The 20,226-nt window shown below is 39.0% G+C and overlaps 2 protein-coding genes across 3 annotated transcripts in view; both read right to left on the bottom strand.

Annotated features, from left to right (window-relative positions):
* Window positions 1–478: 478 nt before the first annotated feature.
* On the bottom strand, window positions 479–11,743 carry ctdspl3 (CTD (carboxy-terminal domain, RNA polymerase II, polypeptide A) small phosphatase like 3). Its single transcript, XM_034147223.1, has 11 exons — window positions 11,483–11,743; window positions 7,802–7,925; window positions 5,771–5,911; window positions 5,282–5,393; window positions 5,080–5,191; window positions 4,279–4,365; window positions 4,063–4,125; window positions 3,666–3,745; window positions 2,643–2,769; window positions 2,260–2,355; window positions 479–1,544 (listed from the first exon to the last, which is right to left on the bottom strand). The coding sequence occupies exons 1-11, from the start codon at window positions 11,606–11,608 to the stop codon at window positions 1,479–1,481; spliced, it is 1,134 nt and encodes a 377-aa protein (XP_034003114.1). The 5' UTR covers window positions 11,609–11,743; the 3' UTR covers window positions 479–1,478.
* Window positions 11,744–13,101: 1,358 nt separating this feature from the next.
* arid3a (AT rich interactive domain 3A (BRIGHT-like)) overlaps window positions 13,102–20,226 on the bottom strand; it is a 46,297-nt gene continuing 39,172 nt past the window's right edge. For both annotated transcript variants that reach the window (XM_034146936.1, XM_034146938.1), the window contains exon 9: window positions 13,102–19,713. In XM_034146936.1, coding sequence (XP_034002827.1) covers window positions 19,568–19,713 — 146 coding nt within the window. In that variant the 3' untranslated portion in view covers window positions 13,102–19,567. The remainder of the gene's footprint in view (window positions 19,714–20,226) is intronic.

Here is a 20,226-nt window from a genome sequence, read left to right as displayed (position 1 = left end):
AGTGTAATGACTTTACAGCACCACTGTGTGTTGTCCTTTATTTATTACAACACCATAATGAGCTACAAGCTGTTCACAAGGAATTTATAATTCCACATTTGCAGTCTGTGGATTCAATTAATGACCAATAGTGGCTTTAATACTTAGTTTATATGGATACAATTGCTTTTTGTTTTTTTACTACAATGACTTGATTGGCTCTGAAATTATTATTTGATCGACATACATTTCTCATCACCAGCATTACAAAAAGCACTTGATTGCTTAAGTAAGATATTACATTTTTTAAAGCATAAATTATAGTTTGAAGCATAAATATTTGCTGTTTTTAAGCCTCTAATATGGGAAGCTTTTCTGTTTAACATCATGTTTTGAAATAGCAACTGAAAAAATACAAGACCTTTGGTGTCCCGAGGCTTCCTTTTACGTTAGATTTTATAGTCTAAAGAAGGAATTCATTTTTCTTAAGTATTTCTATATCACTATAATATAGCAAATCTGTTAAATAAAGCTATAATTTAAAAAACAAAAACGTATTATGCTGTTCTTAAGGAGTCGTCCGCTGCAGCAAAGAACATTAGATCCATGTCTTCTTTGAAAAGTAAGAAAGTGAATATTATTTCTGTATTACCACAACCTTAAGCTGCAAAGTGATGACACCTGATTCCCACATCTCTGCCAATTGCTTTCCTGAACCCGACACTGGTGGCTCTTTCCTGCTGCACAGGAAGTGAAGAGTTGTATTTGTTCAGCAACAGGAACCACATTAGAACTACTGCTCAGAAACACAGCTGAAACACTCAGTTATGATAAACCCAAAATAAAATACCTGACATGAGTTTCTGACAAACCAGCAGAGGATGTATACCGGGTTCAGGCTGTCCTGTGGAATATGTATTATTTCATAATATTAACAGTGACAGGATGACTCAGAAATGTGACTTAATTCTGATTAATCACAGTTAACTCAATGAAAATATTCACAGCTGTCCATTTTAACATCTTCCTCCTCTTCATCATCATCGGGAAGCAGCTCTCATGACAAACTTTAGTATTAAATCAAATATTATTTCCCAGAACTGAAACAGATTAAACGCATCATCCTGGAAGTGAAGCAAGTGTGAGTGACAGGACAACTTTATTTCCCCCATTTATAATCAGGGTGATTTCATTCCATAAAAAAGCATATCTAAAATATACAAAGATAACAGCAGTCGATTAGATATATAATTAATAAATAAGAAAAATCATATTTCAAGTTTTTTTTAAATATACACAAACACTGGGCAGCAGTTTATTGCCCTGTGGAATGAGTCTTGGAGACACAAAGTTTTGGTGATGAACAACCAGCAGCATGTTCGAAATACCGATCCGCCACAAAAGGTTAGCTAGTTCCAACTGCTTTTAGCCAAAGCATAAGAAAGCAAACGCGAGCTGTGAAAGTCACTTAAAGTGGTTCAGTGGGGGAGGGAGTCTTGTTAGTCCTCCGACAGCAGCCGGTGGAAGTGATCCTTCCTCTTCTTCAGCACCTCCCGAAAATCTTCCTGAAAAAATATAACAGGAGATATTTGGCCTGAATGATGAAACCGGGGAGGAAAGACAACAAACCTGTTGCTGCAGATAACCAGCTGCTTTATTCAACTGACTGAAACATCTAGCAGCTGCACTGATCAGAGGAATACAACTGAGGGGATAAAAAACACAGGGAAGTCTGAGGTCATAGTTAAACCCTTCTACTACTTTATGGATAAATTCTTCAACATTGCAAATACATTTGAGGAATTTAAACTTTTCTCTAACAATCTGACTCTCTACAAAGTTTGCTGCATCCCTAGACATCTAACACTTCTAGCTGGTAAAACATTTAAACCTTTACTATAATGAAGAATGGGTCATACATTTGGAAGTGTCTTGAAAAAATGTGAACCGTTTATAAGATTATTGTCACGTCTTTAAAAAAATATTGTTCTCATAGCATAAGTTATAAACTTAGTTTGCCTTTTATCCCTTACCACAGGTGCTTTTTTTTTTTGTGTGTCCAATAGTCTCAGCTGGGAAGTTTGTTAAAAAGTTTGTCTGTTCAATGTTCCAACAAGTTTGAAATCATTGATGTAGTAGTGATTATCACATAGTTATTTTGCTTGAAATGCAGATCCCTAACTTCAATCCCCCATTCATAGGATCTGAAAAACACTGGTGTGTCAGTATGAATGTATGTAATACGTAATAATCATAAAGCTGATAAGAGGACAGACTTACCGCTGCAGACATTTTCTCCATGTAGGGGACGAGCTTCTGCAGTTCTCGGTCCTCTGGCTCCCCGGACCAGCTCTTGATGGGTATCGTGTTCATCAGCTGCAAACCACCCACAATTTAAATGAATAAGGTCTTCTATTTCTTTTCACTCTGATAAAAAAACAATAATATATAATGTTTTTGATGTTATTCAAAAGACAAGTCTGATGATATTCTACACTCTTCCCTATTGTCTTCAGTTAAAAAAGTACTGAGACAAACTCCTCTCGTGATTTAGTTTCTGTCATTGGACTTGCAGATTAGAAAAGAAGGCAGCATCTCAGCAGCCCTGCCCATTAACAGCAATGGAAAAGACACAGCATCACATCTGAAATCACAGTGCTTACATGGTACGGGTATGTGTGGGGGGCGTTGTCCAGAACAACCGTCTTGGCGAGATCCCTCCCGAGAACGCCGAGATCTTTGATGTAGTGTCCGAGGACGCAGGCACAGTCGTCCTGATACAGGCGATGTCTGCAAGAGAATGCAACACGTTTAAAACCCGGTGTTAGGATGGTATGTGCAAGACGTCCTTGTCTGCCTCTCTCCCTCCTAGATAATCAGGGGCCACTTTATAGGTACATCTATACAATCTAATGCAAAACAGTACAACAATCTTTGCCAAATGCATTTAATGTTCACTTTTCTTATAAGAGTGCAATAATGCAGACAAGTCAAACACTTTTGAATTATTCAAAAAATCTACATTTCCTGGCGAAAATGTCTCTGTTACTTTAAAGTCAGTGCACACGTCACCTACAATATCTGAACTGCCTGAGAGCTGAGAATGAAGCAAAATATTGAACTGCAGAGCTAAACAACGATCCATATCTCACTATAAACTCTGGAAAGTTAAGGTGAGAAACGGGTCGAAAAGATAAATATCTGTAGCTTCTACTAGTAGGGACTCATTTCACATTGCTCACACTTTTATACGCTGTTTTTATAAAAAAATTGGAATAAAGCCACTTTCACTGAGGAGTGGGGTTTGAGGAATATTTAAGGAGACTAACAAAGTAGGGCAGCATTTCTTTCAGAGTGGGGTTGTTGCACAAACGCCTTTTTCGAAATTCTTGTTAAGTGAGCTTTTGGTCGATTATCTGTTAATCTTTACATCCCTTTTCTAAGAGACATCAACCACCTGAAGCCAAAATAAAATGAATCTCTACTGCCCTCATCGAAAGCGAGAGTGTAAGTCAGGGTAGGAGTCAGCTAAACCTCTGATACTGAGAAACTGACCAGAAGTCAGACCACAAGCAGAATATGTAAAGTTTCTGAGCAGATGTCAGAGTCACAGACAGGTCAGCCTGAGCGCTGCCGAGCAAAGAGTTTATAAAACACAAGTGGACCCAGATCTTATGGAGACATACCGAAACAGTTTTCTCTGCGGGTCCAGGATGTCCAGTATCTTCTCTGCGTATTCTTTCTTTGCACATGTGTAAACAAACATCTGGAACAGAACACAGACAGCAGCTGGAACCGATTTCTCACAAACAAGAACTCAACAGGGCGTCAAGTCCCCACGAAAACAACATTTAGTTGAGTATACACAGAAAGATAAGATTTCAAAAAAGGTTCAGATTAAAAGTTAAATATGACAAAGTAGTCATATAGTACATATAGAAGGGGCTGTATACGATCTGAAAACATCAGACAAGTAGGAGCGATTTACTGCATATTAAAACATCATTTTATTCCCTCAAAACAAACTCAAGAGCCAAATACACCAATCAATGACAAGACAATTTAATATCAAATAACTCATACCTCATAGTTTTTGGCCATGGCCTGCAGAAACTCTTTGACATGTGGTCGTAGGATCATGTAGACCTGTTGATAACAAACCAGAGATAATGACAAAATAAACAAATAGGTTTACACACATTTCTTATAGGGCTAAACGCACTGAACTGATTTGTCCAATATCCTATTCCATCATCAGTCAGTGGGCTTCAAACTCAAAGACGTGCAGCATGTGGTCACCTTGTACTGATGGTCCTGGAAAGCGGTGTTGAAGGTGAACTCTGCTTCCTCGATCACATTCAGAGAGCTGAACATCAGGGTCTCCTCCTGAAAGAGCACAGATCAATGTGACTTACATTTGGACTTCAGAGGCAGAGCACAAACAACTCAGAGTCAGGACAGCAGCACTCCTGCTAAAAGGTCAGCCCAGCCGACAAAGTAATCTCAACATTCCTGTGGTGTACATCAAAAAATAAATCATAAAAAATAGAATCCGGGTGTGAGCGCCTCTGTTCTTTGTAGTTACAAACATCTACTGAAATGAGGGGACATAATATGATATTTTATTGATTTATAAGTTGAAGCTCCATGTTTAAAAGGTTTATAGCGCAGTATGCTCAACATAACTATCAAACACGACATACAATAGAAGGAAGGTTCGTATTACCCAAATCTAAATCAAATATGGGACAGAAAACAGTCATGTACAGAGCCATGGTCAGCTGGAATTCTTTACCTGTCCATATCATTCAGGAAAATTCTCAAGTACATTTCAAAAGGTAGCTAAAAAATACTCTCAGTAATATAAAGTAAAATTGAACTGTGCCTGTGGGTATGTATATATTATTATGTACACTTATTTGTATTTTTTTGTTTGACCTTATGATGGCGAAAATTGGATGATGAGCTGTTTTGTTTTATGTATGTTTTGTGTGTGTGTGAGGACCCCAGGAAGAATAGCCAATGCTCATGCTAGTGCTAATGGGGCTCCTAATAAAAAATACAAAGACATTTTTTTAAGCTCCTGAGGATTAAACTCACCAGGTCGACCACCAGCGTGGCCTCGGGGGTGCTCCTGGTCTTGGGAGGAATATCTGTGATTTGTGGACGGGAATGTTGCGACTGCGACGGTATGTTTTTGATGAATGTGGAGCTGGAAAATAAAACAACACTCTTAGAAACGGAAAAATGTTAATAATTACATTGAAATGTACGTTATGTTGGACAAAGGCTTTGTACGTACGGACTGAAGATGTCCTCATCCTCTTCTCCAGACAAGAGGTCAATTGAGCCAAATCCAAACACACCTTGTTCTGGGCTCATCAGCACGTCCCCAGAACCGTCACGTTTCACGTCTGGAAGGAAAATAAAATTCAGAGCTTGAGAGTTCAGTTCTTTTCATCGTTAAGCAATCAATACCAACTCCGGCTGTCAGCTCACCACAATGTCCTTCTTATTTGATACACCCCGGGTGGGAATTTACCACAAGTCACCAGAAAGACACTGGTACATTCATGCTGCGGTTGTTAAGCAAGTTTATTCCACCAGGCACTTTCATCATACGAAAAGAAAAAAAAACGTTGAAGGAATGGCTGGATCTTTTCCACAATTAACGGTTAATGAAAGGGACAATAACATGTTTACTATTTAATATAAGTATGTTTACTGTATCCATTGATGGCCCTACAGTCTCTAAAGAATAGAGAATTGCAGCGTCAGCGCATGTACTCACTCTCTTTAGTGGGTGTGAGGAAACGCACAATGGGCGAGTATATGTTTTTGGACGTTGTATTGCGAGGCGACACTGGGTTGATCTCTGACAGAATGCGCTCCCGTTGCATGATGGGCCTGATGGGAGTCTTGAAGGCCAAATCTAGTAAACAAAAAGACAATCAGTCAGAAAATATAAAAAAGAGCAGGGGGCAGTGCAAGGAATATATCCTCAGGAATGAACATTTTTTATTTTTTATTTAACCAGATAAAAAACATTGAGATAAAATCTCATTTTCAATGCTGACCTGGCCAAGAAGGGCAGCAACGTTACACATAACACATAACACAAACATATAAAATACAGAGAACATAAAGAAAACAAAAGACGAAAAAGCAAGTCACTACATTGTGCACATTAGGACAATAAAAAAAGTACACTACTTGTTACTGCAAGAGCAGCTGGTGGTGAGGACTTCAGACAACTTCAATTTAAAACATGAAATAGAGACAAGTGCCCTCAGTTTAAGGCGTGATTGAAGGTCATTCCAAGACCAAGGACCATAATAAGAAAGACTCCTTTTTCCAGCCTCAGTCCGTACAGTAGGAACCTGGAACCGTATCCAGGCACTGGATCTGAGTTTGTAAGAGTCACAAACTGGAGCAAATCTGACACATATGTAGAGTGGAAGCTTACCTAAAATGGCTTTATACATTAATAAAAACCAGTGCTGCATCCTACGCATAGTAAGTGAGGACCATCCAGTTAGGCTATACAATGTGCAATGATGAGTCCTATAGGGTGCATTTGATATATAACGCAGTGCAGCATGGTAAAGTGGGTCAAGTTTGGCCAAAACAGTGGGACAGGCAAATCTATAAATGGTATCACCGTAGTCCATCTGGGATAGGAATAAGCCAGAGACCAACCTTTTACGGGATGAAATTGAAAAACAACATTTAAATCTGAAAAGGAAGCCAAGAGTGAATTTCAATTTCTTTGTTAAAACTTCAATATGGTGTTTAAAGTTCAGATTACTGTCCAACCAAAAGCCCAGATATTTGTAGGTATCAACAAATTCAACAGAAACGCCATCAAGGGTGTCAATGGAGAGGCAAGAGGAGGACGCTGACTTGGGAGCAAAAGCATTGCTTTGGTTTTCTTACTGTTCAATAGCAGTTTAGAATCAAGAAGCGCATGCTGCAGCGTGATAAAATCTGATTTGAAATTGGAAACGGCCATATCCAGAGAAGGAGCACACGAGTATACAATAGTGTCATCAGCATACATATGATAGGTAGAAAATTGCATCTGATTACAAATAGTGTTTACATATAATGAAAAGAGCAAGGGCCCCAAGATAGAGCCCTGTGGAACTCCCTTCTCCAAGGTGACAGGGTCAGAGACAGTACTACCCAACCTGACGCATTGAGTGCGGTCGGTTAGATAACTCTGAAACCAGCAAATGGCATTGTGACCGAAACGAGACACCAACATAACATTAGACATAATGTGGTGATCTACAGTGTCAAATGCTTTGGCTAGGTCAATAAACAATGCAACACAAACAGATTTTTTATCCAAAGCAGCCTTAATATCGTCCAAGACTTTCAGACTGGCAGTCACAGTACTGTGCTTTGATCTGAATCCAGATTGCATAGGGTTAAGGATGTTGTGTGAATTTAAAAAAAGTTTTAGCTGAGTAGAAACTAGGGACTCAAGAATCTTTGATAACACAGAAAGATTTGAGATAGGACGATAGTTATTCAACTCCGTGGGATCACCAGCTTTCAAGAGGGGCGATACCAGAGCTTGCTTCCACACAGCTGGCAGTGTGTGAGTGGACAGGGAGAGATTAAAAATATCAGTTACTGGTTGTGCTATAATCTGAGCTGCAATTTTTAAAAAGAACGGGTCAAGGCCGTCAGACTTTTAGGATCAATCGAGTGCAAACCCTGTAAGACTTCAGAGACCGAGAAATAAGCTAAATCAGGTGTAACAACATTATAAATAAAAAGTATCCTTGGAAAAGCTTGAAGCTGCCATTCATACCAGATTCTCCATCATCGACCGCGATAGCTCTCTTCCTCGTCCGACCACGAAGCAGCGGTCGCCTTGTGATTGGTGGGATTTGGTCATATGAGTATTGGGAGTCATTATCCGAGGTCTCTGTATCCTACACAATAAAAAAGAGATAAAAAAGTAATTGAAGTGTCACTATAACTGTTGGAATAATGAGGGTAATTCACAATTTTACTGCTATCATTAAGGCAATTCTCCATAATTAAATGTGTATTATAATCTAAAATACATCCAAATATCTGAATAACTGAAGTGGCTTTGTGCAACATTATGCATAAAGCCATAGTCTTTGACACAGACAAACAACACTACTAATTGTGCTATCATTCGAATTCAGAAAGACAAAAGGCTGAACAAAGAGAAAAAAGAGCGGTCGTGTTTAAAAGTTTCTGCCAATGCCAAACAGCTTATTTTTGCTGTTGACTCTTGATTGGATGATTGAGGTCTGATGAAACAAGACATATTGGCAATTTAGCTATTTATTAGTTTAAGGGCAGTCATGTCAGGCCTCCTGGCAGCCCTATGAGACCGGTGGTTGGCTGCGTGAGGTCTGTTCCGGATTGTTTGGGCAGAGAGCCGTCGGCCATATCGTCCTGCAAACCTGTAGAAGACTGCCTACGGTTCCCAATTGTCTTCTTGGGACCTCCACTTCGCAACCGGTCTCTGACATCCACCGTTACATAAAACGTGGCCTTAAGTTTGCTGGTGGGTTCACTCCAAATAATGCCGCGACTTGGTTTTCCGCCCCTACCCAGACAAACATGGCATGCCGATTCTTGGAGCAGACACCAAGGTTGCAGTCGAATAGTCCATTTAGCTTAGAGTGAAATGACCCGGAAGTCCCTCAGTGGCAGCCATGATAAGTGCCGTTCGAATTCTCTAGATGATAGGGAAGGAGGTTTCAAACTTCCTTTATAACCTCCTTTAGCTTCACTGGACCTCCCTTTACGAAAGGAGAGGAGAAAATGCTGCCCCACAATGCCTTGCAGCCGCAGAATTTGCCGTCACACAACATTCGGCGGTTCACGGAAACAACCGATTATGACCGAGAAATGATATCATGAAAGTTACGGTGCTTATTAAGCTTTTTAAAACGTATGTGGTAACTTGCCATAGTGCTTTGTTTTGAACGTTCATCAGTATTATAATCAAAAAGAGAAATATGAACGTTAGTTTTTACTGAAATGATCAAATAAAGTCAACATTTCACAGTCTTTACTGAGCTGTGTGGGGTTTGTTCAACTTTTAAAAGATGTTTGAATGGTGATATACACAGTGATAGATGTTAAGGACTAACGTTTATAATAAATACATTTGTATTGATTTTAAGATCTTTTCAAAGTTCATACAATCATACGTATTGGGATCATTTGTATTAATGTGGACCGGAGGGAGAGGGTGACGAGCATAAGTTTCACTTTCCTTTTTTATTTCAATTCCAACTTTGGTCATGAAGAATATGTTTCTCTGTTGTCCACGTTCATAAAGCATAACACAACAGCATCAGAGCACGGTGCAGTCTCTAGATGAGTTTACAGTAGTCCGTCGTTCTTATTATAGTCCGCTGTAGTTTCCATAGTTTCCCCACAGCAGCAGCAGACGCACATTTATGACGTCCGCTGGCGCATCATAAACACGTCGGATAGTGAAAGTGCAGTCGGGTTGCGGTCGAATAGTCCATTTAGCTTAGGAACCTTCCTAACGGAGTGAAATGACCCGGAAGGCCCTCAGTGGCAGCCATGATAAGTGCCGTTCGAATTCTCTAAATGAAAGGAAAGGAGGTTTCAAACTTCCTTTATAACCTCCTTTAGCCTAGGAACCACTGGACCTCCCTAACCGAAAGGAGAGGAGAAAATGCTGCCCCACAATGCCTTGCGGCCGCCGCATTTGCCGTCACACAACAGTCGGCCGTTCACGGAAACAACCGATTATGAATGAGAAATGATATCATGAAAGTTACGGTACTTATTAAGCATTTTAAAACGTATGTGGTAAGTTGCCAAAGTGCTTTGTTTTGTTCATCAGTATTATAATCAAAAACAGAAATATGAACCTTAGTTTTTACTGAAATGATCAAATAAAGTCAACATTTCACAGTCTTTACTGAGTTGTGTGGGGTTTAATTGTTCCATTTTTAAAAGATGTTTGAATGGTGATATACACAGTGATAGATGTTAAGGACTAACGTTTATAATAAATACATTTGTATTGATTTTAAGATCTTTTCATACAGTCATACGTAGGCCTATTGGGATCATTTGTATTAATGTGGACCGGAGGGAGAGGGTGAGGAGCATAAGTTTCACTTTCCTTTTTTATTTCAATTCCAACTTTGGTCATGAAGAATATGTTTCTCTGTTGTCCACGTTCATAAAGCATAAAATAACAGCATCAGAGCACGGTGCAGAGTCTCTAGATGAGTTTACAGTAGTCCCTCGTTCTTATTATACATCCATGTTGTAGTCCGCTGTATAGAAAACTGTAGTTTCCATAGTTTCCCCACAGCAGCAGACGCACATTTATGACCTCCGCTGGCGCATCATAAACACGTCGGATAGTGAAAGTGCAGTCGGATTCTCTAAAGTACCGCAGTCTCTTCTCCTAAATCCTTTTTAATTCTCCTATCCACTATCCCTTAACCCCATGACGTTTCACTCCGAGGTCAAGGGATAGACGATAGGGATAGACGTTAGGAGCTGATTTTGGACTATTCGACCGCAACCCAACTGACCCCTGTAGCAGGGCCCATGCTCACAGGTGCTGACAATCAGGGGCCAATCACTGCTATTGACTCTGGGGGGGACCAGAGTCAGGCAATGCCTACATTTGATTCCTAAACAAAATGATTCAAACACACATTGCTAGAGTCCTGTGCGTCTTCACTCTTGACCTACTTGTCTGACTGGGACCCTGTCTCACAATTTATGTTGCAGTCTTAAAGCATCCATTGACGGAATTGAATGCCACTGGTTGCTTATTAAACTACATCCTGCTCCTTTAAAATATAAGGGCGTAAGTGTCTGATGCATATGAAAACACCATCACATTCAAACTAAAAAAGTGGGTCACTGTACAATATTTAACTCTAAAAAGGATCATATGTAAACAATTAGAATACGTCTAATGCAATACAATTGAACAGCTGCCCACAACAACCTCCGAACGTTAAATGAATAACCCTCTAGCTTCATGCTGTTAAGAGTTATTGCAAGGCTGTTGTTACGCTGTATTAGCTTTGAGCTTGGTGTAACGTTACCTAATACAACTGGCAACCGTATACCTGAACGTTATCAGCCATCCTCCCATTTTAACGCTAGCTAACGTAATGCTCATCAGTTTCGGGTACAAGCAAACCAATAATGTATTATAACAACACTGTTGTTTTGTCAAAGAGCATATGAATTTGTTCTTCCCTGATTAAGTAAAGTAGATCACATGTAGTGCACAGCTTTAGCACAACAGCAGCTAGCTAGCGTTAGCAACACCACCTACTGTTATGATTTGAGAACACTAGCTAGCACCAAGCTAAACAACGTCCGGGTAACGAACATCACACTGCCCTAAATACAGAAACTAACAAGGTGACATTTTTGTTATTTTAACAAAGTAGATTACTGAGAATACAAATCGTATCAAACTGCTCTGTGTTACCTTGGTTTGCAGAGGGCTTTCGGTCCATGATAAGCTGGTTTGTCTCGCTTTGTTGGACCGTCGGCGGGTGCTTCTCGGCAGCTCCGAGCAGGATGCCGTAGTGGTTTTTTTAGACCTGAGTCTCATTTTACTTCTTTAAATGGGACTGTTTAACGTAGAAAACATCAAACTCGTCCACTGTGATTAAGCTTTCAGTCCGATCGCTTTGCCCCCTTCTTTATTTCCCCCTGCAGTCCGGGTTCAGGGTGTAGCTCCGCCCCGCTCCGCCCCGTGTCTTCTCGATCAGCAGCGTGTTCAAATCTGCCGGGTGCGATAGGTTCAGCACTGCGGGCAGCGGAACTGGGCGGCGCTTAAGAAAGCTCCAGTGTCAACCTATGGCGGGTGTCACGTTGCAGGGCTCGAGAGTATTATGTTTATGAATTGCGTTGGGTCAGATCCCTAAAAGGTTCTCGAATATAATGTATAATGTATGTATATATATATATATATTATGGAATGGAATACTTTTTTGGGTAAACGCATCAACAAAAAGTTCCACACATTTTATTTTTGGTCTCATCTCTCATTGTTTTCAATTAAAATCAAATGTGTTTTCAGCTTTTACACTTAGTCCTATACAACAACATGGCACAAACTAGAGGTGTATGTTACTATAGTATGGGTGAGGCCATTGCTCATGTGTACATTCTAGCTGCTGTTCTCTATCAGGGCTACATCATCACAGAAATTGGCAAAAATGGCATATCTTAAAGTCAAAAATGCTAAAAGTAATGCTTGCCAATGTACATTTAATCTGAATACATTTGTTCCCAGTGGAAACTTGGATAGTTTATTTTTGCAATATGCTTTACCTTTAAGTAAATACAACTCTAAGACAATTATAATCGGTAAATTACATAAATTATAAATTCATAGTCAAATTTAATGCTTATTATAAGTGGCTAAAAAAGTGATATTTACTAAAATAATTTGTAAAAAAGCTGATGAGGTGCTTTTTCAATGTTATTAAGGAGCCTAAATGATGAACACATTTTAAACAAATACTTAAAACCTTAATAGTAAACTATCTCATGTAACTTATCTTAAAGGGCCTATGTCATGCTTTTCCGGTTATTACCCATCCCCTTGTGTGTTATGAAGGTTTTTATGCATGTAAACGGTCTGCAGAGTCAAAAAAGTACACCCTGTAGCGAGTAAAACTCCAACACAGAAAATACCTGTCTATGCTGCCCCAAAACGCCTCGTTGGAGATTTCTCATTTTCCATTGTTTGCTTCCTGGGTTCTTTTTATTTAACCTTTATTTAACCAGATAAAAGCATTGAGATAAAATCTCATTTTCAATGCTGACCTGGCCAAGAAGGCAGCAACGTTACATATAACACATAACACAAACATAAAATACAGAGAACATAACTAAGAAAACAAAAGACGAAAAAGCAGGAAGCATGAAGGCAGGAGCTCCAACAAGCCAGAGATGCTGTATGAGAAACCAATGTGATTTTGGAAAATTGCACAATTTAAAGCTATTCTAGTAGACCTCAACAATGGAAATATGATCAGTAGAAATGGCCATGACATGGGACCTTTAAAGACGCAATAAAAACATCCGGCACTCTGGTGACATTAAAGAGAGGTGATATTTTATTAATTTCAGATTCAAAATAAAAGTATTCACACAAACACATAATGAGTAAATAGGCAATAATAGCTCTTCACCCTTCAAAAACAAAGAAAACAAAAATAAAACTGTTGCATTGCCAGCCGCCACTTCACTATTACCGTGGTTACCGGGAAACATCCCATTCAACAAAAAAAAAATCATTTATAAAAAAGGAGGAATAAGCACACATTAATAGAACAGACTGAAAAACAGTGGTACTAAAAGCAGTACTGAGTAGTTAGTAAGCTGTTGAACTGGAGGTTCCCTGTTGTTGATGCTCAAATAAGCTAAAGTGTTACCAACCTGTAACACAGAGAGAATCAGAGAGACGGAGAAAGACCCAAGAGTCAAAAATAAACCTCTCACACACCCACCAGGGTGACAAATATATTTTCTGAGAGTATTTGTATTTGTTAACAGCCAGGAAACGGATATAAATATACCACAATACTTGATGTAATACACTCTTAGGTGTGCCATTATAAGCTATATTAGGTACTATACTATGTTGGAGTTATTTCAGACCTGGGTCCGCTCTCAAGTCCTCTTTCACTAAACTGTAACTTAAACTGGGTTAAATGCATAAAACTGGAGGTAGAGGTAGATTTTCCTGAGAAGTTGTAAGAGACAATAGCCTGTTTCAGTTAACTTGAAGACACGTGAAGCCCACACACACATCACATGCTTCCCTAAAATAATCCCATTATTTATCATCATCATCATTATATTAATAAATTTGCTCTAAAGGTAATCTCGGTGTGCCGGGTTTGCTATAGCATATCCAAAAAAAAGCAAAGAAAGAACAGGTAGTAGGAACATGATATAATAATGCATAGCCCTAAAAAGCCATATTTCAGACATATTCTATTTAATGAATCTTAGTAATACAGGTTATTTCATACAACAATTGTCCCAGCAGAAGGCATCTTGTTATTTCTAATTTTCCTTGTCCACAGTCCCCCTGATGGAGATAAAGTCAGTGGTGATGTTGAGTCAAAAGCCCCCAAAGCCCACATGCACCTTAACCCGTAAATGTTCCAGCAGAATTTCCACGTCAGCAACATGTGGGAACAAGAGTCAGAGTTTTCGTTTTCCATGCAAGACACTCTGGTTTCAAGACGTTCTTTAGCTAGGCTCAGGTGGGAATAAAAGCAGCACTATTTCAAGGTGAAACACTTGAAAGCTATGACAGAGCGAGCAAGCCAACCACAAGAGACTGCAGGGGCTTGTGCTGATTGGGAGTCAGCCCATGTAAAGCACTACATTTACGACCTTCCTGGATTGACTGGAAATCAAACACCAAGACAAAAAGAAATGTGAGATGAAAATAAGTCCAGCGGAGTTATTGTTTTTCTGATCTGTATAACAGCACATGAATGCACCTAACAAGCAGACTTTTTGAAATCAACCCAAGCGTTTAAACTGCATAACCACACAATAATGTACATTTGTCAAAAGGAAGAAAGAAAGAAAACAAAGCGGCTACAGACACACGGACACATAAAAAGCAGCTGGTAGCATTCAGAAATAAATACCAGTCTGACTATAAAACCTGATAGAAATTCTTCTCCAGACTCAGAACAAACTCTGGTAAAGAACAGAGTTAAGACTGATATAGTTTTCACAGCTACTTTGCTCCAATGTTTTGTAAATTATGGAGAAACCTGTTTGACCCCAGCAAAGAGAAACAAGCAAGAAAGGATGTTTGATTATTGATTGTTTACTGGTTTAAATAAGTAAACAAATTCTGTAATTATATGCCTCTAAAATAGTTTGTTTCAGTGGAGCCTTAATGTGTCCAGTGATGAGGCCTTGTCACTTTAAAAAAGAAAACACTAAGTAGTAAAATGAAGAAATTAACACTTAAATATGTCCTTTGTTTGCAGTAAATGTCCACAATGAAGGACAATAAATCTTCACAGACTTAGCTCAGACCTTTTTTGCCTTTCCCTTTAGGAAATGTGAACTGATAGTGCGTCATAACAAAACCTTCCACTGAGGGGAGCTCTCAGTAAAGAAGATGAAGCTTGAACTCAACCCTGAACTGTACTAACATCTCTGACTTCCCTTTCATAACCAAAAGTTAATATCTTATTGTCTGTGGTCATTACAACCTCTTTCATAGTCTTTAATAACCAGCATCAATATCGTTTTGATGATATTTTTCTGCTTGAACACAACCTTGAAAAGTCTGTTTTGGCTGAAGCCAAGGCTTTGTTATTCTTGAGGTAGAAGCTTGCTCTGTGTGGTTGAAGGGATGTCAGAGTGTTTGGAGGTATACAGTGTTAATGTCTCCTGATTGTCGCTACCACGCAAGACCTGCCGTGCACATACAGTACAGAAAGAAAGACAGAGAGCTGCAGTACCTCCACTGTTCATATGCAAATATCCCAGAGAGGGAGACAATAGATTTATACGATAAACATGGATCGATTGAAGGGGGCAGGTGCCTGAATGTTGCCTCGGGGGTCAAAAGGTCACAGGGTCAAAAACCTAAGAAAGCAGTTGATCCTTTAGATCAGTATTGATTGAATTTTGCTCTCTCGAGCGGCCCTCCCCCCTAAACTAATGCTTTCAGCCACAGCATGTCTCTATTTGATTGTCAGCCATCACCAGTAACTGTGACATCTGCTACTCACGCAGAGAGAGAGGCATGCTGGGACTTCTGCGTGTTACCAAATTGACCAAGTAAAAACATCAGTTTACATGGTAATCTATGAAATGAACAGTTGCCTTAACGGGGGAATCGAGGAGAAACTGACTGAAAACTGAGTTAAGACCAGAATGGGAATTCTTGACATCATACTTTATCCCTATTAAACTCTATGAAACACCAAATTGTGATGACTTTCGATCGGCCAGTTAAAGGTAGCTGGTGAAAAAGCCTTTACTTAAATTGAAATCTACTTTCTCCAGTTTTCTGGAATCAAACAAACTTTTTTGATGCTCTAAAATATTGGTAATTGAGCTTGTTATACCATATACATAATTCAATAGCCATATCTTAAACAATAACGGAGAATAAAGACACACATCAGATATGCCTGCTGCATGCTAAGAAGAAGTCAGATGGAACTGCCTGTTTGATATGTACATTTGTACTGTAGGAATACAAATTCATCTATGACAAATCTACATAAAGAACCTGAACATTAATCAATCATGGGCTATGATTCCTTATCCGAAATCACAAAATCTTAATCTAAAAATGATTTAATCTGATGAGTTGACTGTAGGTGGTTGGATCTAAAGAGTAGCATTAGACTGATAATAGTGAGAAAAGGCTGTCGCAAGTCTTCTTTTTTATATTTGCGTTTTTGAGGTTTTTGCATTTCAAACGAGCTTTCTCGTCACACTTGAAATACAAAGTTTTTTCTATTGAGTAGTCAAACTATACTTTTCTTATTTTTTATTTATGATTAACAGCTAACAGTTAATGCCAAACAGCCACATGCGGACACAAGATTATTAAATAGCCATTAAAGGTTAGTGAGCCGCATAATTCTCCAATGTTATTCAAACGTCTGTTTACAGTGTGACGACCCCAGCGTCCTCTGCCTCAGTCCTGTGTAGTGTGTGTGCGTGATTGTGTGTGTTGCAAGGCCTTGGCTGGGGGAGCTGAGATGCCATTGTGAACATGTGCCAGTTCCTAACAAGTTACTTTAGCTGACAGGTGGTACATATGCACAAATGTAAACCTCAAAAACACTAACAAGCAAAACGGCATCGATGCAGCAGGAGCACTTTCTTCCTGTAGGTGGTGACACTATTGACCCGTAAGACTCTTTCGTCACTAAGCCTTATTCCCAATGTAGCAATTTCCGATTTAGACATGTTTGACTGTGCTATTATTCTGCCTTTTAGCATCCATTAGATACGCATACAGCAAATGTAGAATATGCGTCCCAATTTGGGATCTTCTGCAGTTTGCAACACATGGTATTTTGCCAGCTTAAGATCATTGAATACAAACTGAGATAGAGAGGCATGCTCAAAAGAAAAGCTTACATTTCAAAATGTTGACGGGAGTAAAAGTGGAATATTCATTATCATCGGTCATGTCAACAGTTAGTTGTTTTTTTTGGAATAAAGGCAAAAAGGCTTGTAAACAAAGTCTGTGGTTTTCCACTTCGTTGAGATCAACCAATGAGATCCTGTCTCTGCTTCCAGTTCTACCTTTGACAAAAGTTGTAAATCAAACTAAACCTTCACTTGTCTTTTCTAGAAGGTAACAAAACTAGGACAATCCTCACTATTTTACCATCTTAAAGACAACATTTAATTATTGTATGTGACTCTGAAAGAGAGTTGTTGGCTGTCAGAGTATGGAGAGTACTTTTCAAAACTAGTCTGTGTTTGTGTAGCAGCTGGTGGTGATTTCCCATTGAGGGGCACGTCCAAAATCAAAGCCGCGACAGCCATCTGGTGATATTTGACTGGAACAGTAAAAAGTGATTAGACGGAGGTACTGCTGACTCTCTGGTCCTCTCATGCTGTGTTAAGGCCTCAGAACAGAACCCACATACAAAGCCTGATTTACTTCCTAACGTCAGTAGGAATGAGGCTGCTTTTGGTGGGGGTAGAGTAACAATCTTTAACAGTCCAGAGAGGTAGCACAGGTTCAAATTCTAAAAGCTGAATGATTGATCTACTTTAAATGGCAGAAACACAACTTTACGTGAATGATATGGTATCTTCACTGTGGCGGATTTAACTTTTTACAAATCTCACTGCAGCAAGTGTTGATAGAAACACTAAGACACAAGCGGGTGCTCAGCTGCAGCTACAATTACCTCTGAGATCACATTGTCAAAGCCCTAATTAAACAACATCTAAAAACAGTCAAAGGATCACAAGACATTCTCTGTAATATCCTTGACAGCCAAGGAGACCTGGTCCCTGTCACAGCACAGGATAAGAAGCACTTGGATCAGAAGAAGCACTAAGTCATGCAAAACACAAAGCTGAAATAAAAATAAAAGCATCTGTTAACTATAATACAACAACAACAAATCAGATTTAAGCTAACATAACACCTGATTGTCCATGTAAGTGTCTCCACAATGATAGGGATTTAGTGGATACACGACTCCTTTGATTTAAAAGCATGAAACCACAGTTTACCTGCCTCATTCCTGATCGCTGAAAGGCTTTATCTACAAATACAGGCATGCATATGACCTTAAGACAATCACTCCACTAGAAGGCCAAGTAAGAAAAACAAGATGAAAATCGATCTTTCTGCAGAGAAAGATGTTGAAAAGCATTGCTCTGGCTTTGTCAAGATATTGTACAAAGCGATGAGCATCAGACACCTGAGAGCAGTCGAAAATAGTTATTATTCACATACAATCTGAACCCCAAACAGCAACAGTCTGTGTGGACGCTACTGAGGCTCCGAAAGTCCAGCGTGTTAGCTGCGGCGAGGGTAAAAGAAAGACTAAGAGTTCATATCCCCGCCTGCCGAACTGACCTTACTCTTACAAAACAGCCATTTTGAACTCAAAGCTAACTCACAAAATACCTGCAAGATTGGCACAGATATACATTAAACTGGCCTTATGTCAACAAGCAGGATTTGGATAAAAACATTATCCAGCTGTAACGGGAGAAGCACGACAGCTTCAGAGCATTCAATAGCTATGTAGCATTGTAACCACTCTTGAGATGCGGTTTACATTTTGTTTCACTGGAGAATCTGTGCACTAATATGATGTGTATCTCGGTACACAACAGGAGCGACCGCAATCTCCCTAATAGAGATCCAAAATGGCTGCCTTGCGAAAAAGGTTTTACACAAAATGAGGTCACAATGGTACATTGTTATATGCCCTGAAGAAAAAGCTTTTCTGATTAAAAATAGAGAATATTCATATTATCTTTTTTTTTAATATAATTCTAAATATATTTTTTTCCTGCAGTGAGAGGATTGTTAAAGATTTAAAATTAAATGATAAAACACAGTAAAGAGAATAACAATAACAACAAAAAGTTAAAATAAAATAAAAGAATCTACCCCCTAGAGGATAAAACATTGCTGTCAATCAGTAGCTGTGTTTGTGTGTAAACAGTGCATTACCCTTCCTAGTTATTACCTTCTCTTTTGTTCTCCAATAATCTGTACATTTATGCAGAAATAAATAATTCACAGATTGTGCATACATATTTGTTTAGCATATACTGGCTCTCAGTTGAGATATTCTTTGTTTTCTCCCCGCAATAATTTTGGCTATGAAGAACAAAAGAGGTGAGTTGGTGAGAGAAAACCTGAGATAGTGTAATTCAAGTGATCTGAGTTTCAGTTTGAGTCTCTCTGTACAGTTAATGGTTCTTCTCTTTTTGGCATAGATTATGTAGAAAATGAGGTTGAGTTTTGGCTTTACTTAGCGTGGTAATTTAAAATAAAAAAAAAGGCTGGGGTTTATTAAGACAACGGGTTGCTTGAGGTTGAGGTAGGTGTGTTCTGGTGCTGCGCTGGAGCAACACGACTGCTGACCGTCTTGTTGGAGACGGACGATCCGACTGCACCGGACAAAGCTGCCCCTGCTGCTGCCTGAGCAAAAAGAACGCCTGCACAGAAAAGATTAACAGAAAATACGGTTCAAAATACAGAATATATTTCAGCAACGAAACTCGACATGAAATTAAACAAAAGACTGGGAAACCAAGAGAATTTCATAAAGTTGAAATGACGCCATTGCTTTTACCAAACCTGACAATCATACAGTGACAACAAGAAATATTTACAACAGATCACTTCCCCTTTGTGATCAGTTTTTTGTACAAGGCTAAAAATAAACACATTCTTCCAGTTTCCAGTCTTTATCTGAACAAATACTGATCAACTCAATGAATGTCCCTGAAAGGGCTGTACTGAATTGTAAATGTTAATCTATATTAAGGTCTTACAATTAATCTTTAACAACCCATGACAACACATTTAAAGAGAGATTTGTTATATTTGTATATTTAATTTATTTCTGTCTTTTTGAGTCAGAAATAAAGTCAACTTTATGAATGAAGCTTGCACTCCTTGGTACAGCCCTATTTTCTGATGGTATATCAAGTTTATATTTACTATTT

The sequence above is a fragment of the Trematomus bernacchii genome, unplaced genomic scaffold (genome assembly GCF_902827165.1).
Source record: "Trematomus bernacchii unplaced genomic scaffold, fTreBer1.1, whole genome shotgun sequence".
Classification (NCBI taxonomy): Eukaryota; Metazoa; Chordata; class Actinopteri; order Perciformes; family Nototheniidae; genus Trematomus; species Trematomus bernacchii.
The sequence above is the reverse complement of the archived record's forward strand: the minus strand, read 5'-3'. Positions and strand labels throughout refer to the sequence as shown.

Coding starts and splice junctions, on each gene's coding strand:
- ctdspl3 (XM_034147223.1), bottom strand. CDS start 11,608: ATGAGACTCAGGTCTAAAAAAACCACTACGGCATCCTGCTCGGAGCTG. Junction 5,192..5,281: donor GATGAGGACATCTTCAGTCC/GTACGTACAAAG, acceptor TTTATTTTCCAG/CTCCACATTCATCAAAAACA. Junction 1,545..2,259: donor TGGAGAAAATGTCTGCAGCG/GTAAGTCTGTCC, acceptor ATATTTTTTCAG/GAAGATTTTCGGGAGGTGCT.